Source organism: Myodes glareolus, chromosome 14 (genome assembly GCF_982192425.1).
Source record: "Myodes glareolus chromosome 14, mMyoGla1.1, whole genome shotgun sequence".
In the NCBI taxonomy this organism is placed as follows: domain Eukaryota; kingdom Metazoa; phylum Chordata; class Mammalia; order Rodentia; family Cricetidae; genus Myodes; species Myodes glareolus.
In genome coordinates, this window is record NC_142039.1 from 31,953,244 (window position 1) to 31,976,125 (window position 22,882).

At 46.4% G+C, this 22,882-nt stretch overlaps 1 protein-coding gene across 3 annotated transcripts; it reads right to left on the reverse strand.

The window, feature by feature from the left end:
- Positions 1-236: 236 nt before the first annotated feature.
- Positions 237-22,592, reverse strand: Lgals8 (galectin 8). Of its 3 annotated transcripts, none has more exons than XM_048461101.3 (10): positions 22,545-22,592; positions 16,211-16,357; positions 13,325-13,413; positions 11,780-11,990; positions 10,268-10,387; positions 9,640-9,696; positions 8,306-8,332; positions 7,622-7,710; positions 5,364-5,529; positions 237-1,749 (listed from the first exon to the last, which is right to left on the reverse strand). In XM_048461101.3, exons 2-10 carry the CDS (start codon positions 16,253-16,255, stop codon positions 1,600-1,602), a joined length of 954 nt encoding a protein of 317 aa, XP_048317058.1. In that variant the 5' UTR covers positions 16,256-16,357; positions 22,545-22,592; the 3' UTR covers positions 237-1,599. The 3 variants fall into 3 exon arrangements, with proteins under 3 accessions (XP_048317058.1, XP_048317056.1, XP_048317059.1); XM_048461099.3 differs by lacking the exon at positions 22,545-22,592 and adding an exon at positions 19,397-19,710; XM_048461102.3 differs by lacking the exon at positions 22,545-22,592 and adding an exon at positions 19,191-19,331.
- Between the last annotated feature and the right edge of the window lie 290 nt (positions 22,593-22,882).

The following is a 22,882-nucleotide window of genomic DNA, read 5'->3' on the forward strand; positions in this document are numbered from 1 at the left end:
GCACGGAAGAAGTACTCCATAGAGTATCCTAATTTAATACAAAATTTTAATGCGGAATTATGGTTAGCAAAAAGGCCATTTTGTACTTTAGAGATAAAAGTTAGAAATATACAATGACACATCTCACAACTTAAATTCCAGCAGCTTTTTTTAAAAGACCGGATTCTAAGAATTAAGACTGATTCTACTCAAAATTATTCTTAGTAGGTTTGCATAAAACAGAAATGAAAATAAGCTTTTTCTATGGATGCGTTTTATTTTTCCCGATGCCTTTCAGTCCCCAACATCACAGCAGTCATGCCTTCTTTATGAAGAAGTAACACTGGGGATTCTAGAGCCTCCTGGGCTCCAACAGATTGCCCCGCTCCACCCACCACCCCAGTAGCTTAAGTCTTTCAGGAGCCAGCACAATAGTTTACATGAAAAGAATGAAGGGCTGCAGCTGCTGCACTGCAGCTAAAAAGTAAGAAATGCTGGTGGTGTTATGTCCATGTATGAATACATATATCTGGGCAAATTGGCTGTCAGTACTCCAGCCCTGGTAGAATTTTACCCTGTAGTTTAATAATAAAATGACCTGATGAATTAGCTCTCCCCCTCCCCACACCAAACCTTTGAAATCCAGACCAAGATTGGAGCTGTAAAGACCTCACCTAGAGCTTCCCCCAGCTCGGTTACACAGAAGTTACAGGAGTGCCGCAGCAGAGCTTGCTGATGCAAGCTGCCACCTAGCAAGCAGACATGTGGAAGGGTTGGTTTACATGGCAACGCAACTTTCTTACATTACCCTCCTATGTAGGCTTTGCTTCAATGGTTCTGCACATTCACCAAGTCTCATCTCAATGTGAGTTACGCAAGGTTTTGCAAAGTGCATTTATTCATTCTCTTCCGCACCTTGCCACAGGCACAGAGAGACTTGAGTGCAAATAAGCAGAAGTCTACTTGGAGCAGAACACTTGTTCTAATTCAGGTTTTTTTGCCTCAGTTTTTCTGCTATGTTCAGCATCATATTATTTTTTAAAGCTTAAAGTGAGAGCTAAATAAGTGTTATACTTCTGAGATATGATAGGATGTTGATTATGAAAAGGATCACTGGGGAAGTAATGTTTCCATCCATTAGTATATTGTTCTGACTTTAACTACAGACGCCCCCTAATGGGATTAATGCACTGTTAGCAGGAAAGCCCTACAGTGGGAGATCATGGGCAAGTGAGTGCCAGAAAACAGGAACCACACTGGTTCTGGGTACCACCGGATCTATGTCCAGCTCAGAATATATACAGAAAATATGCCTTCTATCCCTATTAATTAGTTTATTAGAGTAGGCACTTGAATATTTGTTGAGTGTGGTTTTGCAAGAGGAGGCCGTGTGTGTGTGCAGAACCTCACTGGCGTAAGCTGGGATCACCCCAGATTTGTTCCCCGAAGACAGAGATAGCCACACTGCATGTTCTCAGGCCAGGCCTGAGAACACCAGGTGGAATCTGATGCTGTATGAGCTCAAACAACACAAACAATGTGGTGAAAACAAGATGCATTTGTCATGGCCAGTAGCCCATTAGCCATTTTGTATTTTAGGGATTTTGGCAGTCACGGTAGCTACCAGCTCCTTACATCCAGCAAATGGATATCTCCATCAACTGCTAGCGTGTCAATACTGCTTAGCTCTTTAACTCTGTGTTTGTACTCCAGGTTGTGCACACCGTTTATCGCAACCTTGAAATCTCGGACGTCACAGTAAATTATCATCTGAAAAGAAAAGAGACCGTACCTTCAGTGGCTGCCCTTCATTTTAAAATTTGTTTCTTTTATACTAACAGAGGGTCGAAAGGGAAGCCATTTGGCTTGTTTTGAGCTTGGAGACATTTTCCCAGCCTTCTACCACTGACTTCCCTTCTGAGTGATTTCAAAGGCAATCCAAATCCCCAGTGTGCCATGTGGCATCTGCTTCAGCACAGTGTCTCACCAGGTCCTCAGGAGTCCTCACCCATTCTGCTCCTGGCTCTTAGAAGCTGGGAAGCGTCTCTCGTGGTATTTGGGGATTAAGAGAAAGGTGTTGATTGCTGCCCTGCACCCCCTTCTCAGAGAAGCTGAACCTTGGAACCTCAATGTTAGGGTCTTGGCCATGTCAACTGATGAGGTTCCAACAGCTTGGGACACTTGGTAAGGAGAGCAGTTACTCAGTAATCAAACTTTGTCCTTGCTCAGAACATATTGGCCCCTCTACCTGTTTCCAAAAAGCTTGTCGGGATCAACTTCCCAGGCTCTGTGCAGTTATTGGCATCCTGGCAGACGCATCACCATTTCCCACCCTTCTAATAGTAACCCTAGCATCCAGAGCCAGTATCCTGCAACACCACCTAAACACCTAAGCCTGCATTTTGCTGCCAAACTCTTAAGGCCAGTAAGATCACTGACTGTACCAAGTGACCATTCACCGAAAAGGCCATTTTGTTGACCCTGCACTGTGCTCTTTGCTACAGTGAAGACTTGAGAAGATGGCATAGCCTGGGTTGGGCCTGCCCCATTCCCAGAGATCAGCCTAGAGCATCAAACTTGAAAATGCAAAGAACTCATTAAGGTTCTATTCTTTAGACATTAGCAATGGAAAAAGCTTTCACAGGAAGTCAGAATAAGGTGGAAGTGAGCACATAACATAACTGACTTAAAACCAAAAATTCTACAGAGAACTGGGGAACTATCTATTAACTGAGAATCTCCCCAAGAATGGGGGAAATCTCAAAATCATAGAGGAAAAAGAGAGTGGAGAAGCCAGATGCAATCCTAGCAAGTTCCCTTGGGAACTTGACAAATAAGTGCAAGAGCAACAAGTGGAAACACTGCAGCTAGACAAAAACAGGAAGGCACATGACCCGCAGAGTGCATCTGCCTAGAAGAGAAGGAAGTCCTCCGCCTCCAGAACAGCTGGAAAACAGTGTTCTGGCCCTGATTCTGACTGCTCTGGACTTATCCTAGTGTCATCCAGGATAGTAAAGCTGATGCTTTGTGAGCTCCACTTGATGCAGTGACGGACGTTTTGACATAGCCAGTGTCACATAAGCAGTTTTGTATTTGAACAGTATTCCAGTGCAATACAATATTGAATGAGATTTTAAGGCCGAGCTAGGGGTGGTGGCTTAGTGACTCGTGCTTGCCTGTGAGGCCCAGCGCACCTATTCTTAGAAAGAGGGGCTGGAGGGATGGCTCAGTGGACAAGAGACCTTGCTGTTGAAGCGAGTGTGAGGACCTGAGTTTGGATCCTGCCACCCAAGAAAAAAGCTGGGCCACCCAAGCACCTGTAACCTATGGCAGGTGAGGAGGGTGTGCTTACAGGATCGCCGGGGCTTGCTGGCTGCCAGCTTAGCTCCAGGTTCAGTGAGAACCCCTGTCTCAAAGAATAAAGCATTGAATGGCAGAGCAGGCCTAGTACACACAAATGTGTGTGTGTGTGTCTCTCTCTCACACACACACAGGATCAGGGTAAGTGAATTTGAAGTGCAAGGTCCTGTGTAATTGAAAGGAACGGCAAAGTGGGGAGATCTGCAAGAACCTCGGGGAAGCACACTGAAAAGTCACAAGTTTGATACGAGGAGCCTGCTAGCGTGGGAGGCCAACAGCAGCACGGGGTAATCACTGCTGCAGCATGAGTGCTCAGCAGGGAAGCGAGTCCAAGTGCTGCGGAGTACAGATGTGCAGTGTGCCCACCTGTCTCCCTGTCCCCTCAGCCAAGCTCTGCCCACAGATAAATGTCTGGAATGGGCGCCATCTAATTTTTCTTTTTTTAGGTTTATGTTAGTTTTAATTATTTGTATGTGGGGTATGTGCACGAGTGCAGGTGCCCTCCGTGGTTGGGGGTATTCAGTCCTGGAGAGCAGAGTCACATAACTGTGAAGCACCCAATGCGGGTGCTGACTGGAAACAATCAGGGCCTCTGCAAGAGCAGCACACGCTTAACCACTGAGCCATCTCCAGCCCCTGCTTCATCTACTCTAAATTCTGAGTCAAATTGGAGGTAAATATTTTAATTTTCATTTTTCTGTTTTTCAGCATTATTTCAGTTTTGTTACCTTTTTATTTCAGTGTCCTCAGTTGGCACCAAGCTATACAAGTGTTCTCTCAGCCACAAGGACCAGCTTCCTTCTAGAGGTACCCTTGTCTCCCTCCTGTGTACCCTAGGTCACCCCATATACCCTGGCCCCTGCCAACCACAAACCCTGAGCCACACCTCCCACTTCTAGTAACTCCTTCAAAGTGCCCTAAACCTGGCCTTCCAGATCTTGCTCAGTCTTCTGGATTCACAGTCAATACCCACACCTTCAAGGAACCTTGAAGTCCATATCTGCCTACCCTCCAAGCACTAGGGTGCTTCCTTATCCTGTAACTTGGATTTAATGTGACTGTTAAGTTGCCATATTCTGGTCAGCTTGGCATTCATACTCTAACAACCAGCTGGATGAATCCCTGAGAACTTCAATAGTTTAATCATGTGAGTTAAAAATGTGAAGCCTGACCTAAACTAATGATCCTGAGAGACCATGAGAGGCATCACCTAAGCCAGTGAGAAAGCCAAGCCAGCCAGCTAGCATCTATATCCCAAGGATGTAGCACCCCAGAAAAGGTGACTTTGGGAAAAGCCATGTATTAACATAATAATACAAGGGTCTTGTGTACTAGTCCTTAGCCACCTACCTACAGGACCAGCTCCTAAGAAGAAATACTGCCAGCATCTGGAACTGTGGAGGCCGTGGGCAATGCAAACATGCACTTTTAGGGTTCCCACGTATATCTACTTACAAGTGCAGATGTGGAGCTGGGGAGATGATTCAGTAGGTAAAGTGCCTTACACAGGACTTGAGTTAAACTCTGGATGTGGTGGCAAGTATCTTATTCCTGGTGCTGGGGTGCAGAGGTGTAGAGCCTAAGGCTTGGTGACTAACCTAGTCAACTGGTGAGCTCCAGGCTCAGTAAGAGATGTGTGTCAAAAAATAGGGAGAGCTACAGAAAGACACCTAACATCAACCTAACAGCACACACACACACACACACACACACACACACACACACACTCATGCTAAAGAGTAACTTGTGCCAAGGAGTATATCTAGTTCCAGTCCTGAGACAAAGTTCTTGCCAGAATTCCTTGGGGTTACAGATATTGTCAATATGACAAAATAGCAAGTATTCTGGGATGTCAATTATACCGGCCCTGCTGTTCACACCAACAGCCTCCACAGTCAGTGAACAGCAGCACACAATCCCGACATGGAGGTTGGATTTGATTTAAATAAAAGTTATTTTACTGTGTTCTCAGGATTCTTTTTTTCCTGTCCTATTTCAAAACAAAACAAAAACCATAATCTTACCTCAAAGTACATTCCAGGACTAAATGGGAAGCAGGTAATATTTCTCTCCTCTTCTCCCCAGGCATCCTGAAGAAAGGAATTTCTTACAAATGCTTTCACGTTCAGGCGTGGGTTCAAGTGCAAAGCGATATCCCTTGATTTTCCTGCCACTAGGTCGACGTTAAAGCTGTAAAAGAAAGGAAAAAAAGCTTAGACTTGAACTACAGTACTAACTACAGATCATGCATGGGAGCGTGGGGAGGGGCTTCCAGCTCTGAATTTACATGCACTGACTTGTTTGCAACATGAGATTAGAATCTGTGCTGAAGCTGAGGTCTGACCGAGCAACAGCTAGGGATTCAGAACAAGTGAACCCCATGAGTACTTCAGGCTGCAGGACTCAGGGCTCCTCAAGGCAGGCACTCACCAATCAGTTCCACATGTTCCCCTTTTGAAAGTAAGCTACTTTAATAAACAGATTCCTTTCAAAAGCGCTCAAGAAGATGAACACCTTGGGAAAAGGGGAGTGTAGCACGAATTCTAATTGTTCTTAATAAAAACCTGGAGTCAGATATTAGGGGGTGAAAGTTGAGAGATCAGAGAAGCAGAGCAGCCAGCCACTAGAGACCTTTTACTTCTACCTTTTACTTCTACTATCAAAAGGGTGATCCTGAACTCAGACTGCTTCCTTAGACTGTGTCCTCAGACTGCCTGCTGCTCCAGAATGCACCTCAGACTGCACTGAGCCTGTCTCCTCCTACCTTACATTCCTCTCTCTGCCCAGCTAATATCACTTCCTGTGTCCACCTCCCTTGCTGGGATTAAAGGTGTGAGCGGTCACCACCTGGATTCTAGTGGCTTAGTTCTGCATTCTGATCTTCAGGCAAGTTTTATTTGTTAAAACACAAAATATCATTACAGGGGAGTGTGTGTGTGTGTGTGTGTGTGTGTGTGTGTGTGTGTGTGTGATACATGGGGGCAGGTGTGAACACAGAAGCCAGAGGTTGACATTGGGTATCTTCCAGTATTGCTTTCTAACTCACTCATTTTTAAAGATTCATTTTACTATTTTTAATTATGCATACGTGCATAGCTATGTGCATGTAAGTGCAGGTGCCTGTGGAGACCAGAGGGGGCACCAGATCCCCTGGAGCAGGAGTTAGTGCAGGTTGTGAGCTGCTTGACATTGGTGCTGAAAACTGACCTCTGCAAAAGCAGCACGCTTTTAATCACAGCCATCCCTCTAGTCCTTCTACCTTAATTTTCTGAGACAGGGTTTCCCCTGGGATACTCCTGTCTTCTTCCCAATGTGGGGGTTATAGGTACATGCTAGTACACTCAGCTTTTTCACAGGGGTGCTAGTATAACCCACACTTTACCTCTGAGCCATCTCCCTAGCCCTGCCCCTATAATCTATCTATCTATCTATCTATCTATCTATCTATCTATCTATCTATCTATCTATCTATCTATCTATCTATTTATTTGAGACAGTCTCACTGTGTATTCTCCTGGCTGCCCTCTGCCTCTACATGCTGGGATTAGGCCTGCACTACCATGCCCAGCCCAGAAAAGATTCTTAAAGCAGTGTGTTCTGTATCACAGAAGGGGAACCTCATCTGGTTTGACCTGGTGTGACTGGCCTGGCAGAAAGGAAGGAGCTGTAAAGAGGAACTTATGTCCCTCATCTGTCAGATTGTAGAAACAATGGACCCCAGGAAAGGGGAATTTCCCAGGAGTCTCATGCTAGGAGAAGGAAATAAATAGCACCAATCAAAGTGGGAATTCACTGCCTGGAAAAACATTTGCACCACCTGAAGCCCAGACAAGAATGGGCCATGGTGCTGGGACCACTCCTTGACTGGGACCTTGACCCTCTAATTCACTTTAATCTTGCCGCAGGACCCTGCAAATGCACATTAGGGGTCCCTGGAACTCTGCCTCACTTCCCCATGTGGCCATACTGAATCTTTTACTTTCCACAATTAATTTGGCTGTTTTCATTGACTACTTGAAGTGGAGAGCTGAATTTGGCTTCTTAGGGTTATGAACTGTGACTCCAAGTCTCGTACACTGAGGCTATCCTACACAAGAAGAGCCTCATGAACAAAAATGTCACCTACCTGGCCAAAAGAGCCCCAGCCTGAACCTGTCCTTAGTCCTGACTCTGCCGATAGCTCTTTAGCAGGACCTTGCACTGTGTCTCTCCTTTCAGGAAAGCAGCAGCAGCTCCTCCCACAGACCAAGTCCTAAGGCACCGGGAAGGCAGCAATACTGACCCTTTGGCATTTGTATTCACTTCTCCTTTAATGACAACGGTTCGTCCAGGGCCCATGGAGGCGTTTAACCTTGCTTCAAATGGCAGGCTCTGAAAAAGGGCCACAGTCAGAAAGAGGCAGAAAGAGTCAGAAAGAGTCCTTCTGGCAAGGACCTTGTGGGGAAGTTGCCAACAATATGAAGGCAGGGTTGAGTCTGTGACCCCCAGGAGGGGGCAAACCTTGGCTTTTATCTCAGGTGCCATGCAAATCGGGGCCTGGCTCAATGACACACTCAGTGATTGTTTTACCCTACAAAGCAGGGTCAGCACCATGGGTGGCACCTGACACCTTCTGCATGAGACCCGACTGCCTGTCAGGTATCAATGCGTGGGGCCTACAGTCAGTCTGTCTCTGGGATCAGCAGCCCACATGAGTGGTCCAGATACATGCCTGAGGCTGTACTGTCCAGGGAAAGTACAATGCCGGGGGCTGCCTTGGACTTTGCTGGGAGTGGAGGATACGAGTGACAGTTTGGTGGAGACATTTCTGGGTATGATTTTTAAAATGTCTCCTCTGTTACCAGGTTACAGGAACCGTTCTGCAATTCAGTGTGGCAAGAATGCAGCTGCCTTCAGGGTCCAGCTGTTCCTGTTCTGAGTCAGTTATAAAATGTCCCACATGGAACCACCAAGCAAAAGTACTCACCAACTGTGTCTTGCCGGACTTCCGGACCTGGTGGAAGAGAAAGGAGAGTGAGAACAGCCTCCCGGGCAGACAGGTGTGCAGTGAGCGGCCTGCTGTGCTTCATGCATCAGCTGCCTTGGTGTGGCACAGGCACTGAGTTTCATGACGGGCATCGTAGAGCTTATGAAGAGTCGTGCATCCTTCCTTATGTGAATACGTTACTGTCCATAAGTTAATGGTTGTTCAACTTTCACAAGTGAACTTCAAACATATCTTATCTATCCTTCCCAAGAACCCTCCAAATACTGACATGCTGTTCCACTTGTAAGCACTGATGTGCAGAGGGGTAAGGCCTTGCTTTCTTCAGAACAGCAAAGTGTCAATTTTAAAACTGCTCTTGCTGCCACAGAGGAGCAGAGAGTTTATCCGCAGTGCCAACTGGTGTTCGGTATTTACAAATGCTTCATTCCGATACTTCTTAAGAAGCAGGGTGACAGAGTGCTTTTTACATGACCAATGGTGGCTATTTAAACTGATAAGTTACATGTCAACCAAAAATACAGTGCCCAAGATCATAAAACAGTGCGCCCCTTGGTTCTTAAATGACTGCTTCTGTCCTGGCCTCACATTAAAAGCTTAACTTGGGAAGCTGGGGAGACAGCTCAGTTGGTAAGGTGCTTGCTGTGCACCCATTTAAAAGCCCGGCATGAGAGTTGCACGTTTGTAACCCCAGCGCTGGACAGACAGAGAAAGGAGGATCCCCAGGGTGAGCTGACAAGCCAGCCTAGCCAGTAGGGAAGTCCTGGGCTCAGGGAGAGATCCTGTCTCAAAATAAGATGAATGAGTTCGGGAAATGGCCCAGAGGCTAAGGCAATTTCAGGACAAGCATGAGGACTGGAGTTCAAATCCTCAGTACCCATGTAAATGCTGGGCCAACATAGGGGCCTGTCTGCAATCCTAGCACAAGATAAGATCTCTAGAGCAAGCTGGCTACTTAGCCTAACTGAACTGGCAAGCCCTGGGTTCAACAAGGAGACTCTGCCTCAAAAGACTGAGAGCAATCAAGAAAGACATCCAATATCTATGTCTAGCTTTCACACACATGTCAATGCACATGTCAACATGCATACACATGCACATACTGCATACATATACATGCAAAAGTTATTTTAAAAAATGTAGAACAATTGATAAATGACATCCAGAGTTGACCTCTGGCCTCCACATACATGCACACATGTACCTGTACACACAAGTGAATAGAGAAAACTCCATACTTTAAAAAAAAAGCCTTCCTTGCACTGATGGTAACTAAGAACATTTTTAAACTGCTGGTTCATAGAGAGAATATTTACATTTTCTCTACTTATCTGTGTCAGTCCCAGAGCAGATGTTTCCATACTCTGTAAACCCTGCAAAAAGATCACAGATTAGCTTTAACATGCACCAGAATCTTTTAAAAAATACTGAACATAAGCAAAAAAATATCAGTGATACAGAACATGGAAAATTACTGAGGATTATGATTTCAAAAATGCAACTGAACACTGGGAGGGGGGGGTCCGCCCCAAACTGGCGAGTCTGAGAACAAGATCTGATGTCAGTAGGATCCTGAGCACACGAGCAGCCGGGCACAGCTGCTGAGAGGACCAACAGTAGTCGGTACTGTCCTTGGGAACAAGCTGTCAGTGTCCAAGAAACTTAAATTCCAACACTTAGAAAACTGTCTTACAGAAATGTTTATTTGCTCCCATGGACAGGAAACACACACCGACCAGATAAAAAGGTATTCATTCACTTTGCAGGCTCACTCTAGATGTGAGGTCCCACAAACAGCAAAAGCCTGGTTACTGAGCAGGACCCGACTAGTCTTGAAATATTTATACTATGTTTATCTAAATGGAAGATGTAAAGTAAAGAAAACTCCTACTATTCGGCCACACTGCCCCAAGAGACCCCCAGGTATGTGAGGAGGGCACCTACCGAGCTGAAGCTGAAACCGATGGAATGGATATTCACTTTGCCGTAGATGCCCAGCGTGTCTATCTTCTCCGGGCTGATCCTGTGGGCATACAGCAGGGTGTGCTTCCCATTGACAGCCACCTGGGTGGACACAGAAGACAGTGGCCTCGGAGCACGTTAATGAACTCACTCCTTATAACTATCTCCTTACAGGACAACACCTGCCCCAGGCTTCATCTCCAACACCACGAAAATAAGTGAATGAATGAAATGCCTTCTTAGGTTTATTTTCCCACAGATCTCTGCTCACACTGTGGCTAGCAGGAATCCTGAACTCTGAGTCTTGTGTAATTAAGCGCCTGGGTCACCTCTCCAGGCAGATTCATACATTTGGAAATATGTGTACTCCACATGTGTCTGTGTGTGCTCAAGAGATGGCTATTCTCAGGGCCCCAAGGGTCACACATGATGCCTGAAAGCCTGGGAGGCAGGTTAGCTCTGCCTGATTGCTGCCCCAATCCTCTCTAAGGACCACACTCTGCCAGAGCCCACCTATATGGGAGGCACAGGTATGCACTGACTTCACTAAATGAAAATCCACACCAGCTGGGAGCTGGGCGGTGGAGGCACAGCCGTTAATCCCAGCACTCGGGAGGCAGAGGCAGGCGAATCTCTGTGAGTTCGAGGCCAGCCTGATCTACAGAGTTAGTTCCAAGACAGGCTCCAAAGGTACAGAGAAACCCTGTCTCAAAAAACCAAAGGGGAAAAAAGCACTTCTCTGAGATTTCTTATCTCTAAGTTGTATAAAGTAGAAACCTCACTCAATGGTTAAAGTTGTATGGGATGATTAAGTGCCATCTGAGAGTCCTCCACACAGTGCCTCCAAATGCCAGGCGGTGTGTGAGCCCAGGAGGGAGACATAAGCAGCCCACAGAAGGGTCCCCAGCAGGGCCTCTCAAGAAGCTTTAAAATGCCACTTATAACAAGCCCAGGGCAATGTAGTGGGTACAGCTCTACTGCCCAAGACTAAGGGGGGAACAAAAAAACTGAGGAGCGCTGGGGGCCCTAGAGAGCAATGACCCACAAAGGATCTCGACGGTAGGCACACTCCTGGAGCAGGAGGACCTCTGACTTACAAGAAGCCCTCTAGATGGTCTGAGGGCTGGCACTCAGGAGCCTCTGGAGACAAACTGCAACCCAGGAAGTCAGTTGCTGTGTTCACAAGGCCCCCAGGGCCCTATAGCAGTATCTGGCTGTGAGACTGGACCTGCCCCTTTGGGGTGCACCCTGGTCACCCACAGTCTGTTCATGTTGATTTTCCCACAGTTTAGGTAGGGGGTTTTATAATCCACTCTCCTAATGATGCCACGATGCTGGGTCAATTCAGAACTTAATCCTCCTAAGATTAAGGAGTATCTGTTCTGGACCTGTGTTTCCATCTGGACAGAGAATGATGGATCTACTGCCTCCAGGAGCCTCAGAGATGCCCCAAGCTTGCTCACTCGCACACTCCCCTTCTCTCCCAGAACCTACCTGGAATTTGTTCTTTAGTACCATGATCACGATTTCAAAGGATTTCTCTTTTCTAAAGGGCATGTCATAGGTGATCTCCTCCCAGCCCCATTTCTCATTTGTCAGCGTGTTACAGACAATGCAGTTGGACCTTTTGAAGCGAGGGTTAAAGTGGAAGGCCACGTCAGCCCTCGGCTTCAGGCTGTTGCCGAGCTGCAAGTCCACCTGGAATCTGGGCAAGGGCAGAGCAGAACCACATGAGTCTGTAAAGATGAGCCATGGGGAAAATGTAAACAACCCCCCGACACACACCCCTTCCTCATCCACAGCAGCTGCAGGGCAGCTTGCCTATCCTCCGTTCCTCCTTCCCACAGTCTGAGCTGAGCTGTATGGACCCAGAATAACAGCTTTCCTTTCCTGACCGCCCTGGATCCTGGCCTCTCTGTGTGGGCACAGTCTGCTGACGAACAGAAGGCAAATTCTAGGAGACTCCTGGTCTGGAGTCTACACAGACTGGGCAGCACCCAGTCTTCATCTGCTCCTGCTCCACACCCCACCCCTGCTCCATGCCCCACCCCCTGCTCCATGCCCCCACCCCTGCTCCACATATACCCTCCAGCCTTTCAAAGCAGGAAAGTGAAGGTGCGCTTTTTAGCTGAGGATCCCGATTAAGAGGCCTGCCCACAGGGGTACTCAAGTCACAAGCTGGTGGGTAGAACTAACTGCAAAGCGCAGGGGTCTCTGTGAGGTAATTCCCACACATTAAATCAGTGACGTCAGCCACTCAGAGCTCAACTCTGACTGACATGGCCTGCGATGGTTATTCTTCCTTGTCTACCTCACTGCATTTCGGGTCACCAAGGACACACCCCTTGGTGTGTCTGTGAGAGCACCTGAGAGTGTGTGACTGAGGGAAGACCCATCCTGAGCACAGACAGCACCACCCATAGACTAGAGTCCCTGACGAATACAGAAGAAAAACGGGGACAGTGAGCTGAGCCCCAGCCATTCGTCTTCCTCGCCTTCCTGTCTAGATGCTGCAGATCCTCCCCCAGAGTAGAACTGCTCTTATCCCCGTCGGATGGGTTGCACCCTCAAATCATGAGCTAAAATGAGCCTTTCTTCCTTTCATTGCTTTTCTCAGTAATAAGAAAAGGAACCACACATCCTGAGTTTATACCCAAAGCAGACACTCAGCAAAACCACGAAGACTTCCTGTTATCCAACAACCCCCACTTTCTATCAGTGTATCTGTTTATATTGAAACCGGACTTACAGCAATGATATAAAAAAATTCCAGTAACCAGTTAGACATGGTGGCGCATGCCTTTAATCCCAGCAGGCAGGAGGCAGGGGCAGGCGGATCTCTGTGAGTCTGAGGACAGCCTTGTCTTCAGGACAGCCAAGGCTGTGTAGAGACCATGTCTCAAAACAAAACAAACAAAACACTCCGGTCGCCTTTGCCTTTACCCCACTACTCATCCTCCTCACAGCTCAGAGCTGCTAGGGGACCAGCAGGCCTCTACACCGCCCCTGGGAGACATCCACAGGACACCACCATCTTACCTGTCCACATCATTAGGAATATGCCCACGGATTACAATCAAAGAGCCAGGCTTCAGCTGCTCAGAAATGGTGCCAACATAGGGGACTGTCTAAGGGAAAGAAATTTTACAAATGTATTTTCACAATCAAATTCAGTTACAAGGCAATTATAGCCAAACTCTGTGACTAATGGAGGCTGGGTGGCAGACAGTCTTGAGCTTCTGACTCCCCTGCCTCCCAGCCTCCCAAGTCCTGACTCCAGGCAGTAACCACGCTCAGCTCACATTTAGATCCTAAAGTCTGAACAGAGATGATGAATAAGGTTCTATAGCGGATTAAGAAATGAGTATGAGACAGAAACACTGGCCCCTGACTGGCGTCTACACTTGGGTCTCTAAGAAGACCCTTATGGCCCTAAACAACACGATGACACCTGTAGCTTTCCATCTAGGTGTCTGGAGTGCTCCTGTGTGTGAGGCAGACAGTGCCTGTGTGAGCACTCTAAGTCTTCAGCGTCTCCCCCACAGACAACTCCACATGGCTATCACACTGTGGAGGATCTAACAGGCCTGGGAGCATGTGCTGCCTCTGCCCCTGAGCCTCTTGGCCTGGCAGAGCTGCTCCCTGCCCTGTGGCTGCAGCAACTCAACAGCTATGCTTATAAAGCCTGTGCTGGTGACTCCGCACAGTGGGGTATAGCCTTAGCCACCTGGGTTCCGAAAGGAGCCAGTCTCAGCTCCAGCTGCGGCTGCTGTGGATGAGTGGTTTATGAATGAAGAGTACCAGCTGAGCCAGACTTACATCTACTAACTCCTTGGCCAGCTGGAAATCAAGCGTGCCTTCAGCTCTCTACAAGCCGGGCGTGGCGGCTCAACTTGCAGTCTCAGCTCTTGGGAAGCTGAGGCAAAAAGATTGATGTATGTTGCAGATAGCCTGGGCTACAAAGTGAGACGCCTGCTCTCCTCTCACAAAACAAAAGCAAGAGTGTCAAGAACCACCACAGATGCTCTGGGAAGATGATGGAGCGCCCACAGACTCCACATGACAGCTTTTCTAGTACAGAAAGAAGACACCTTCCAAATTACTCAATTTGAATGGAGAGGAGTGAGCCTGGCTTTTATTTCTTCGAATTCTTTCAGTGAAACTAATGAAAGGAATATACCAAGTAGGAAAAAGGACATCACCAGTTACAAAGTGTACTTCGTCTTTTCCAAGAAGTGTTTTAACATGGACGAGCTTGTACCAGTCTGGACCAAGAATGCTAAAACATCCGTGAGGTCAAAATGAAAAGGTAACAGTTCCTGTCTTGATCACACCGAGTACAGAAAAAAGATCACACGCACATATACACTCACAAACACATACAGTCATCACACACACGTGTGTGTGTGTGTATACCTGCACTCTCTCATACACATGCATATACACTCACAAATGCATAATCACCACATACATATACACACATGCACTCTCTTATACACATGCATACACATGCTCACATATGCACACACTAACACACACAGAGAAACCTAGTCTTGTTTCTTTCCAGTCCACAACCTTGAGGTATTTTTAACTACAACATACACAAAGTCACTATAAACATCTTCACTGCTGTCAAATTTTATAAATCTTCCCTTTTAACCCTTTGCCACATAAGGCTATTTCTCCCAAAAACTCAGTTTGTTTGACATGGTGTTAAACCTTTCTTTCACTATGACACTATTGAGGTTAGGGAGAACAATTACAGCTGCCGTGTCCTCAGCACAAACACGCAACTGACTCAGCACCTTACTTCCGTGACTTCTGCCATTTCTACTCCCCAAGAGTCTCCCTGTGGGTCACCACACCAGCGGCCTGATGTCAGGCCTCTATTCACACTGCGGTGGTAAGAGGAAAGAAAGCAAGCATAGAAAACCAAATCAGGCTCTTCACGAGTTTCCAGAAGGGCCAGGATGTTGAGTGCATTTTCCAGCAATTAGTCAGGAACACATAACAGCAGTCAGAATGGGACGGCATGCTTTGCGGGGGCCTCTCACCACTGGCTAGCAGTGTTGAAAAACACAGGGGAAGCCTGAGACTAACTTCTTGTGGACAGTTCTCATTTCAAAAAGGCTACAAAAAGCCAGGTGTGGTAGGACACACCAGTCTACAGTCCCAGTACTGGGGCTGAGGCAGGAAGATTTCAAGTTCATGAAGTCAGACTAGCAGCAATGCCTTATCTCAAAACAAACGAATGGATGAACAATGAATGAACCATGAAGGGATAGAGATGCAGCTTAGTGGTAGAATATACCCAAATCATGAAGCAATAGGTTCTATCCTCCATATGATAGATGACAGACAGACAGACAGAGATGGGAAGGAAAGAAGGAATGAGCAAGCCAGTAAGCTAGCTCAGCAGTAAAGGTTCCTGCTGCTGAATCTGACCACCTGAGTTCAACTTTGGAACCCAAATGGTCGGATAGAAGAATTTTCCAAAAGTCATCCCTGGACCTTCCTTCATGTGAATGTTGTGGCGTCAAGGTATATGCATGCACACAGACACAGTAAACAAAAAATGTAAAAAAGAAGCAAGAAGGGAAACCTATGCAGAATAAGAAATCCATTTTCCTTTAAAAGTTATGCTTTTCAGAAAGATCTGAGACATGCTACCCGCTCAGGGCCCTTAAATTCTCTGTCCCAAGCTTCTCATTACCTCGGACTGTCATGGTTCCTCCCCCAGCCTAAGAACAGAGCCCCACCTACTTTTCAGCCAGTCCCATCACAGTGTTAATCTTCCAGGGAAATGCCATATACACTAACTGAACTGTGTTCATGTCTGACCCCCAATGAATAATTGTAACTTGAGTGTATTTTCAGTCATAGGCAAAAAAAAAAAAAAAAAAAGATTTGCTAAAAATCTATTACCGGGTTATAGATGATATTTTGCAGGTTGTTTAAGGACAACATCATTCTTTTCCAACTTATTATTGATATTGTTGATTGGAGTCTCTCTTCTTTATATAAGGTTTTTCCCACGTGTCATTTAAAGAGTATTGAAATTGAAAACTTGCCCTGTGTAAAGCAAAATAGGAAAGCAAGCATGCATAATTTTTCTTCACATCAAATTTTAATATGCAAATTTTATTACTTTAACAATAGTTATCAAATAACAGAATGTTAGTCAAAGAACTACCCTATATTCTTTTTTTTCTTTTTTGAGACAGGGTTTTTCTGTGTAGCCCTGGCTATCCTAGAACTCTCTCTGTAAGCCAGGATGGCCTCAGACTCACTGAGATCTGCAAGTCCCAGACTCTGGCCTCCATCTTTGGAGGTCCTGCCCCTTCCCGTGGTCACGTTGGCGGTTTCCGGGTTTTCTTGGGGGCCACCTGAGAGTGCAGGATTACCATTAAAACCTGGGTATCCTTTAATTCGGCTTCTTGTGACTTGGCTTGATTGGGGTTTTGGCGTCGGCAGAGAGCTCGCATCAGGAAATATTCCTAACAAGATCCACCTGCCTCTGCCTCCCAAGTGCTAGGATTAAAGGAGTGTGCCACCACCCCCTGACTCCTACGTTCTTAATAATGTATTTATACATGAAATAATTTTAAATTATCAGTGTAGGAAGTATTTTAAAAATACATAAGCAGAAAATTACATGGAGTTTGCTGTTAAAAATACTGAAATTGCAAGTGTGGTGGCACATGTCTGGAAACCCGGCCTCTTGGGAGGCTGAGGCAGGAAGACTCCAAATTGGATGCTAGCCTAGGCGATTTACCAAGACCCTGTGCAGCGGTCTGAATAAGACTGGCTCCCCATAGGCTCATATACTTAGCACTATTAGAAAGGATTAGAAGGAGTGGCCTAGTTGGAGAAAGTGTGCCATGGGAGTGGGCTTTGAGGTTTCAGAAGCCTAACCAGGCCGTGTCTCTCCCTTCCTGCTGCCAGTAGATCCAGAGAGAGAACTTTCAGCTACTTCTCCAGCACCAAGTCTGCCTGCGGGATGCATGACGGCAATGGACTTAACCCTTTGAAACTATTAGCAAGCTCCCAGGAAACGCTCTCCTTCGTGAGTGTTGCCGTACTCATGGTGCCTCTTCACAGCAATAGAACAAGGACCAAGACATCCTGTCTCCAAACAATTGTTTTAAGTGCTAAGGGTAGAGCTGGTTAGAAAGCTTGCCTAGAGTGCATGAGGCCCTAGGTTCTATCCCAGTATTGGGAACCAAAAGCAATTAAAATCCAAGCTGGCAGATTAGTCATTTACACTGAAACCTTGGGTTCAATCCTCAACCAAAAGAAGGTGAGGAACGGGTTTGGGGGGTGGGGTTCAGTGATAGAGTGCTTGTCTAATGTGCTCAAGGGCCTGGGTTCAGTCCCTAACACAAAAACAAAACCCTAAACTAAATGCCAAATACCACTCAAACAGTCCTATGAAACTATGAGAATATTCATTTAACTTTTCCTGTTTGTAGAACGAGTAGGAATCCCATTGTAGGACTGCCCTGTAGTTGGATTTTACTTTACTCTTTTGAGGGGGAGGGGGGTCCCACCACCCAGCTCCTAAGTAAAATACATGGAGGCTTATTATTTCTTATGAATGTCCGGCCTTCACTTGGCTTGTTTTTTGCCAGCTTTTCCTAAATTATCCCGTCTACCTTTTGCCTCTGGGCTTTTACCTTACTCTATTTCTGTATATCTTTTCTTCCCTTCTTACTCAGTGGCTGGCTAGTTGGCTGCGTGGATGGCCCCTTCTTTTCTCGTTTCTTGATCTCTCTTCCTTCCCAATCCCACTTTTTCTCCTCCTATTTATTCTGTCTGGCAGCCCCACCTATCCTTTCTCCTGCCTTGCTATTGACCATTCAGTACTTTATTAGACCAATCAGGTGTTTTGGATAGACAGAGTAACACAGCTTCACCGAATTAAACAAATGTAAATGCAGCATAAAAGACTACAACACATCTTTGTATCATTAAAAAAAATGTTCCACAGCATAAACAAATGTAACACACCTTAAAATAATCCACAACACTCCCCTGAAGATTAAACAAGTTTAAATAGTGGAAAACAGCTCAGTATGTGTTAGCTATTATTTCTAGAAAAAATGGTTCTTCAGCCAGCCAAATTAAGGAAGTCAGAGGTGGGGTGGTGAGGTCTAGCCACTCCTCAGTATACTAGATACAATGTTCTGTATCAGCTATGGTTTTAAAGATAAAAGTGTCCACTCCCCTCCTGTGCGGTTCCCAGTGATACATTTTATTACCTCTAGGACTGATGACTCAAACTAGAACCAAGCCAGAAACGAAACTCGAGTTTCCTGCAGTTTACTTCCTACAATTCTGTTCGTCTGTACAATAGGCACTCGCCAAATCTCTTAGATTTTACTGGGTAAAAGAAAATTGATCTTTCTTGGTTACACCCTAAAAGACAAACCTAGACCCCTACCCAGTATTTGTCACTATCACTTTATTCAAAACCCTTGAACCTTTCGTTCTGTTCTGTGCAGTTCAGAATGCAAAAACCAGAGGAAAAAGGAGACAAGAACTGCCTTCACCACATCCATAATTGATATCTTGCCCAGAAAGAGATCCAGATGACCTAGACTGGCATTAAATAACTAGTCCCCAAGAGTCTCCAGGCAACTCTCACCATCCCAGCCAAAAGAAGCCTTCGCCTAGATTTTAGGAGGAACCCCAAACCCAGAGATAATTGCGTTTTCTCTACATTCAACATTGGGATCGAATGACTCAGCGTCCTAAAGTGCGTGTCTGTGATCACAGAGTGTGGCATGGCTGTTAATCAACAGTCCTGGGGCCTGTCTTTCTTGGGGATCCAGGTGACGCTCGGCCCTTCCTCGGCTGGGGATGGAGCCCACAGTCGGGGAGCAGCCGAGAAGAGAGACCTCACCCGCGGCGGTCAGCGCCGTCCGGACACTCCGGCCAGAGGACAAGACTCAACCCATCACCACCTCCGGGAACCCAGTGTCCGGAGCCCAGAGTCCGTGTCGGCTGGGGACGGCGCGACGGCGTGTCCGCACTCGAACCACCCTTCGGATTCCTATCTGGGAACAGTGACATCTCGAAGCCCCTGAGCCCGGCGTCGCCCGGACTCACCCCAGCACGGTGTTAGTAGACGCTGTGCTCTGGCGTGGCCCCTGCAGGACACCGTCCGGGTTCCCCGCGCGACTACAGGCAGTGGGCGGGGTTAGTCCGCGGCCGTTTCCGCAGGGGCGGGGCGTCCGAGGTCTGCGCACTTAGGCGAGGGATTCTTCCAGCCACCCCTGCAGACCACTGGCTGGCTGCGGGAGTGGGGCGTCTAAGTTAGTTCAGAGCTGGGGTGTGGCTTACTCATGCTGGAGGCCCCCAGGTTGATTTCCAACCACCTCTACATAAACTGGTCGGGGTGTGCGCCTGTCATCCTAGCCCTTGCAGGAGACTGGAGGATCTTAAATTCAAGGTCATTCCTGGAGACCTTAATGGAGAACTTAGAGTTCTGGTTCACTCTGGGATAGACACTGTATCTCAAGGTGATAAAAATGCATTTAAAGAGTAATTGTGGGCGGGTGTGGTTGAGGCCAGGGTCCACCAGATTTAGCTCCTTTGTAGCCTTGGGTCTGAGCCGAGCAACGCTGCGAGCCAATCGGATTTAGCAACCGCTCCTTTTTACCGATAAAAAGGTGTGGAGGAAATCGATTCAGTATTGCCCTAGCAGGAAACCTCCATCCTGGGAGGAGTAGCCTGGACGTGCCAACTCTGTAACTCGCTAGTTATTCTGTGCTGGGGTTTGCTAAGTGAGACTTTTCCTTAGAGAGCAGTTTAGAGTGTGGTGCTGGGTTCTGAGTAGAGGAGATGGTCAATAAACGCTCAGCTGCACAGTGAGGGAACTGCACTGCTGACAATTTGACCTGCTTGGGGTATTTTGAGCGGTTACAAGGTTTTGATGTGCTTACAGGCTCAAAATTATGCTGACTCTTGTCCATGTTTTATGCTTGAAAGACGTGTTTGACATGGCCTTTTGTCCGCCCCCCCCCCTTGTGTGTTTTATTTTGTTTAATCTGAATTCTTTACAAGCCTCTTAGAGGCAACCTCATGTTCTGATTCATTGTTACTTTTTTTCCCTCTTTCTTCCTCTTGTCCATTTTCTAAATTGGATTCATTCCTCAGGATTCTACTTGAATAGCTGGATTGAATCCCGGATGCCTTAGTGTTGTAGTATTGTTAGGTGTGGTGGGCTCCTAATCTACTTTCTGAGTTTTGAGTTGGGAAAGGGAATTTGCTGTACACATTCCCAATACTTTATGTAAATCCTCTAAAGAAATAGGTTCCTAACAATTGGATTGACTACTACATTACTGGTAAACGAAGAGCAATTGAGTACCCAGTTTTGCCCAACTCTTCCACTTCTTTGCAAGGCTAAAATGAGTTAAGATAAATTTATCTCAGTGCTAGATGCATTCCAAATTGTGGAAAGAGCTTGTGCAAAGTCCTGGGGCTCCGAAAACAAAAATCATCAGCGTGCTGAGGCTGGCAGGTGGAAGCAAGGTGAGATGAGGTCCCCTAAGAAAGCAGATGGGAGAAAACAGCTTTGGCCAGAACCCTAAGGAGAAAAATCCAGAAAGAGAGAAAATGAGAGCAGCTTTGGAGACCTGCTGGGCATGGCTACAGGTACCAAAAGAGAGAGCACCCAGGAGTGCCGAATTCTCTGAGGGCTCAAATAACAAACAGGATCAGTGGGCAAAGCAGCAGAGAGGTCACTAGGAACTGACTTTGAAGTAGTAAAGAAACGGTGGAAATAGTAGCCTTAAGCTTTAAAAACCAGTTTGCTGGGAAGGACTGAGAAACAGCACTATAGCAAGGGAATGGAAGAGTAAAGAATGGTTTTTCATTGGGGCTGGAGAGACAGATGCCTCAGAAGTTTAGAATGCACATGGTGCTTGCAGAAGACATGAATCCAACTGCAGTTCACAATCACTTGCAGCTCTAGGTCTAGAGGATAGCGCGCGCGCACACACACACACACACATGCAGAGAGAGAGAGAGAGAGAGAGAGAGAGAGAGAGAGAGAGAGAGAATCTTTTTTTTTAAGATTTTCATTTTTGAGGGGTGTGTATTTTTGAGATGCTATGGTCCTATATAGCCCAACTAGCTTCGAACTCTTCAATCCCCCTGCTTCATTCTCCCAAGTACTAAGATTATGTGTGCATTCTGCTTTGTTTTTTTTTTTTTAACTTTATTTTAAGAGACAATAGAACAGTGGGGGCTTTTAGACTTTGTAGCCAGGAGCCACCATGAGAACTGTTTCCACTGTGACTTCATGTGGTTCAATGAAGAAAGGGGTTTTCACAAAACTCACTGGGATTGATCTGTCCATTTAAAAAATTCTATTCGTGCACACACACGCTGCACAGACACATGTAGGCAGACATATAAAATAAAATCCTTTTAAAGTTACAAATGCACTCAGACAGTGGTGACGCACATGTTTAATTCTAGCACTCGTGAGGCAGAGGCAGGCAGATCTCTGAGTTTGAGGTCCCCGTGGTCAACAGAGCGAGTTCCAGGACATCCAGGGCTACACAGAGAAACCCTATCTCGAAAAATAAACAAAAAAACAAACAAAACCCCAAAAGGTTAAAAATGTCGTTACTAATCCACTAAACTGTTGACAAGCCCCCACTCGTGACTAGTGAGTTGTAGCCAGAAGTCCAGAAACACTTAATGAAGATTAAAGTCTGCTTATACCAGTGTGAGAGCCAGTTTGTGCTTTCCCACTCGTGTTGACACCTGGACAAGGACAAGACTCAGCTAAGAAAATAAGCAAAGACTCCCTCTTGGAACTTTTCTCTCTAGAAAGTCAGATGTGAAACATTGACCATCATGTGACTGACGACCACATGCCAGGAGAGTCCAGAGGTTAACCTTGGGTGCTATTCCTCCAGAGTCATCCACCTTGCTTTTAGAGACAGGGTGTCTCAGTGGATCCTGGAGCTTTTGGAATTGGCTAGACTGGCTGACCTGCCAGCCCCAGAGATCCTCGTGTCTCTGCCAGTGCTGGGATTACAGGCGCACACCACCACACCTGGCTTTTCTAAGACCAAATACAGGCTCTCAGGTGTGACAAGCACTTTACTGACGCCCGTCTCCCTGGCCCAGAATCCTTTTGCTTTGACCTAGTGTCTCCCACCCTTGGGCAGCACCACCCAGGAGCGCTGACCCTCTTCTCCCTCCAGCCAGGCCTCTAGCTCAGATTTACAAGGCTTACCTCTTCTGTTCTACAGGTTTCATGTCCTACGCCTTAGTGTTGCAGCTGAGAGAAGCAAGCTTCTAGAACTGGTTGTCTCATAAAATAATAGAATCTTAGTGATGCAAGAGATCTTATGAAAAGCGTGAATCGAAGCACCACGTCTTGAAGGATGACACACGGTCCTACTTCTTAAAATATTTCCCCCTGAATATCTTCAAGACTGTAACATGCCAGCACTAGAGACTATTGAAGTATTTGATATGGGAAATATATCTGAAATTGTATAAATCTAAGGACTGAACAATAAGATACTATAAAAGAATATACAGATTTCTATTCTCTATACAGTAGTATTT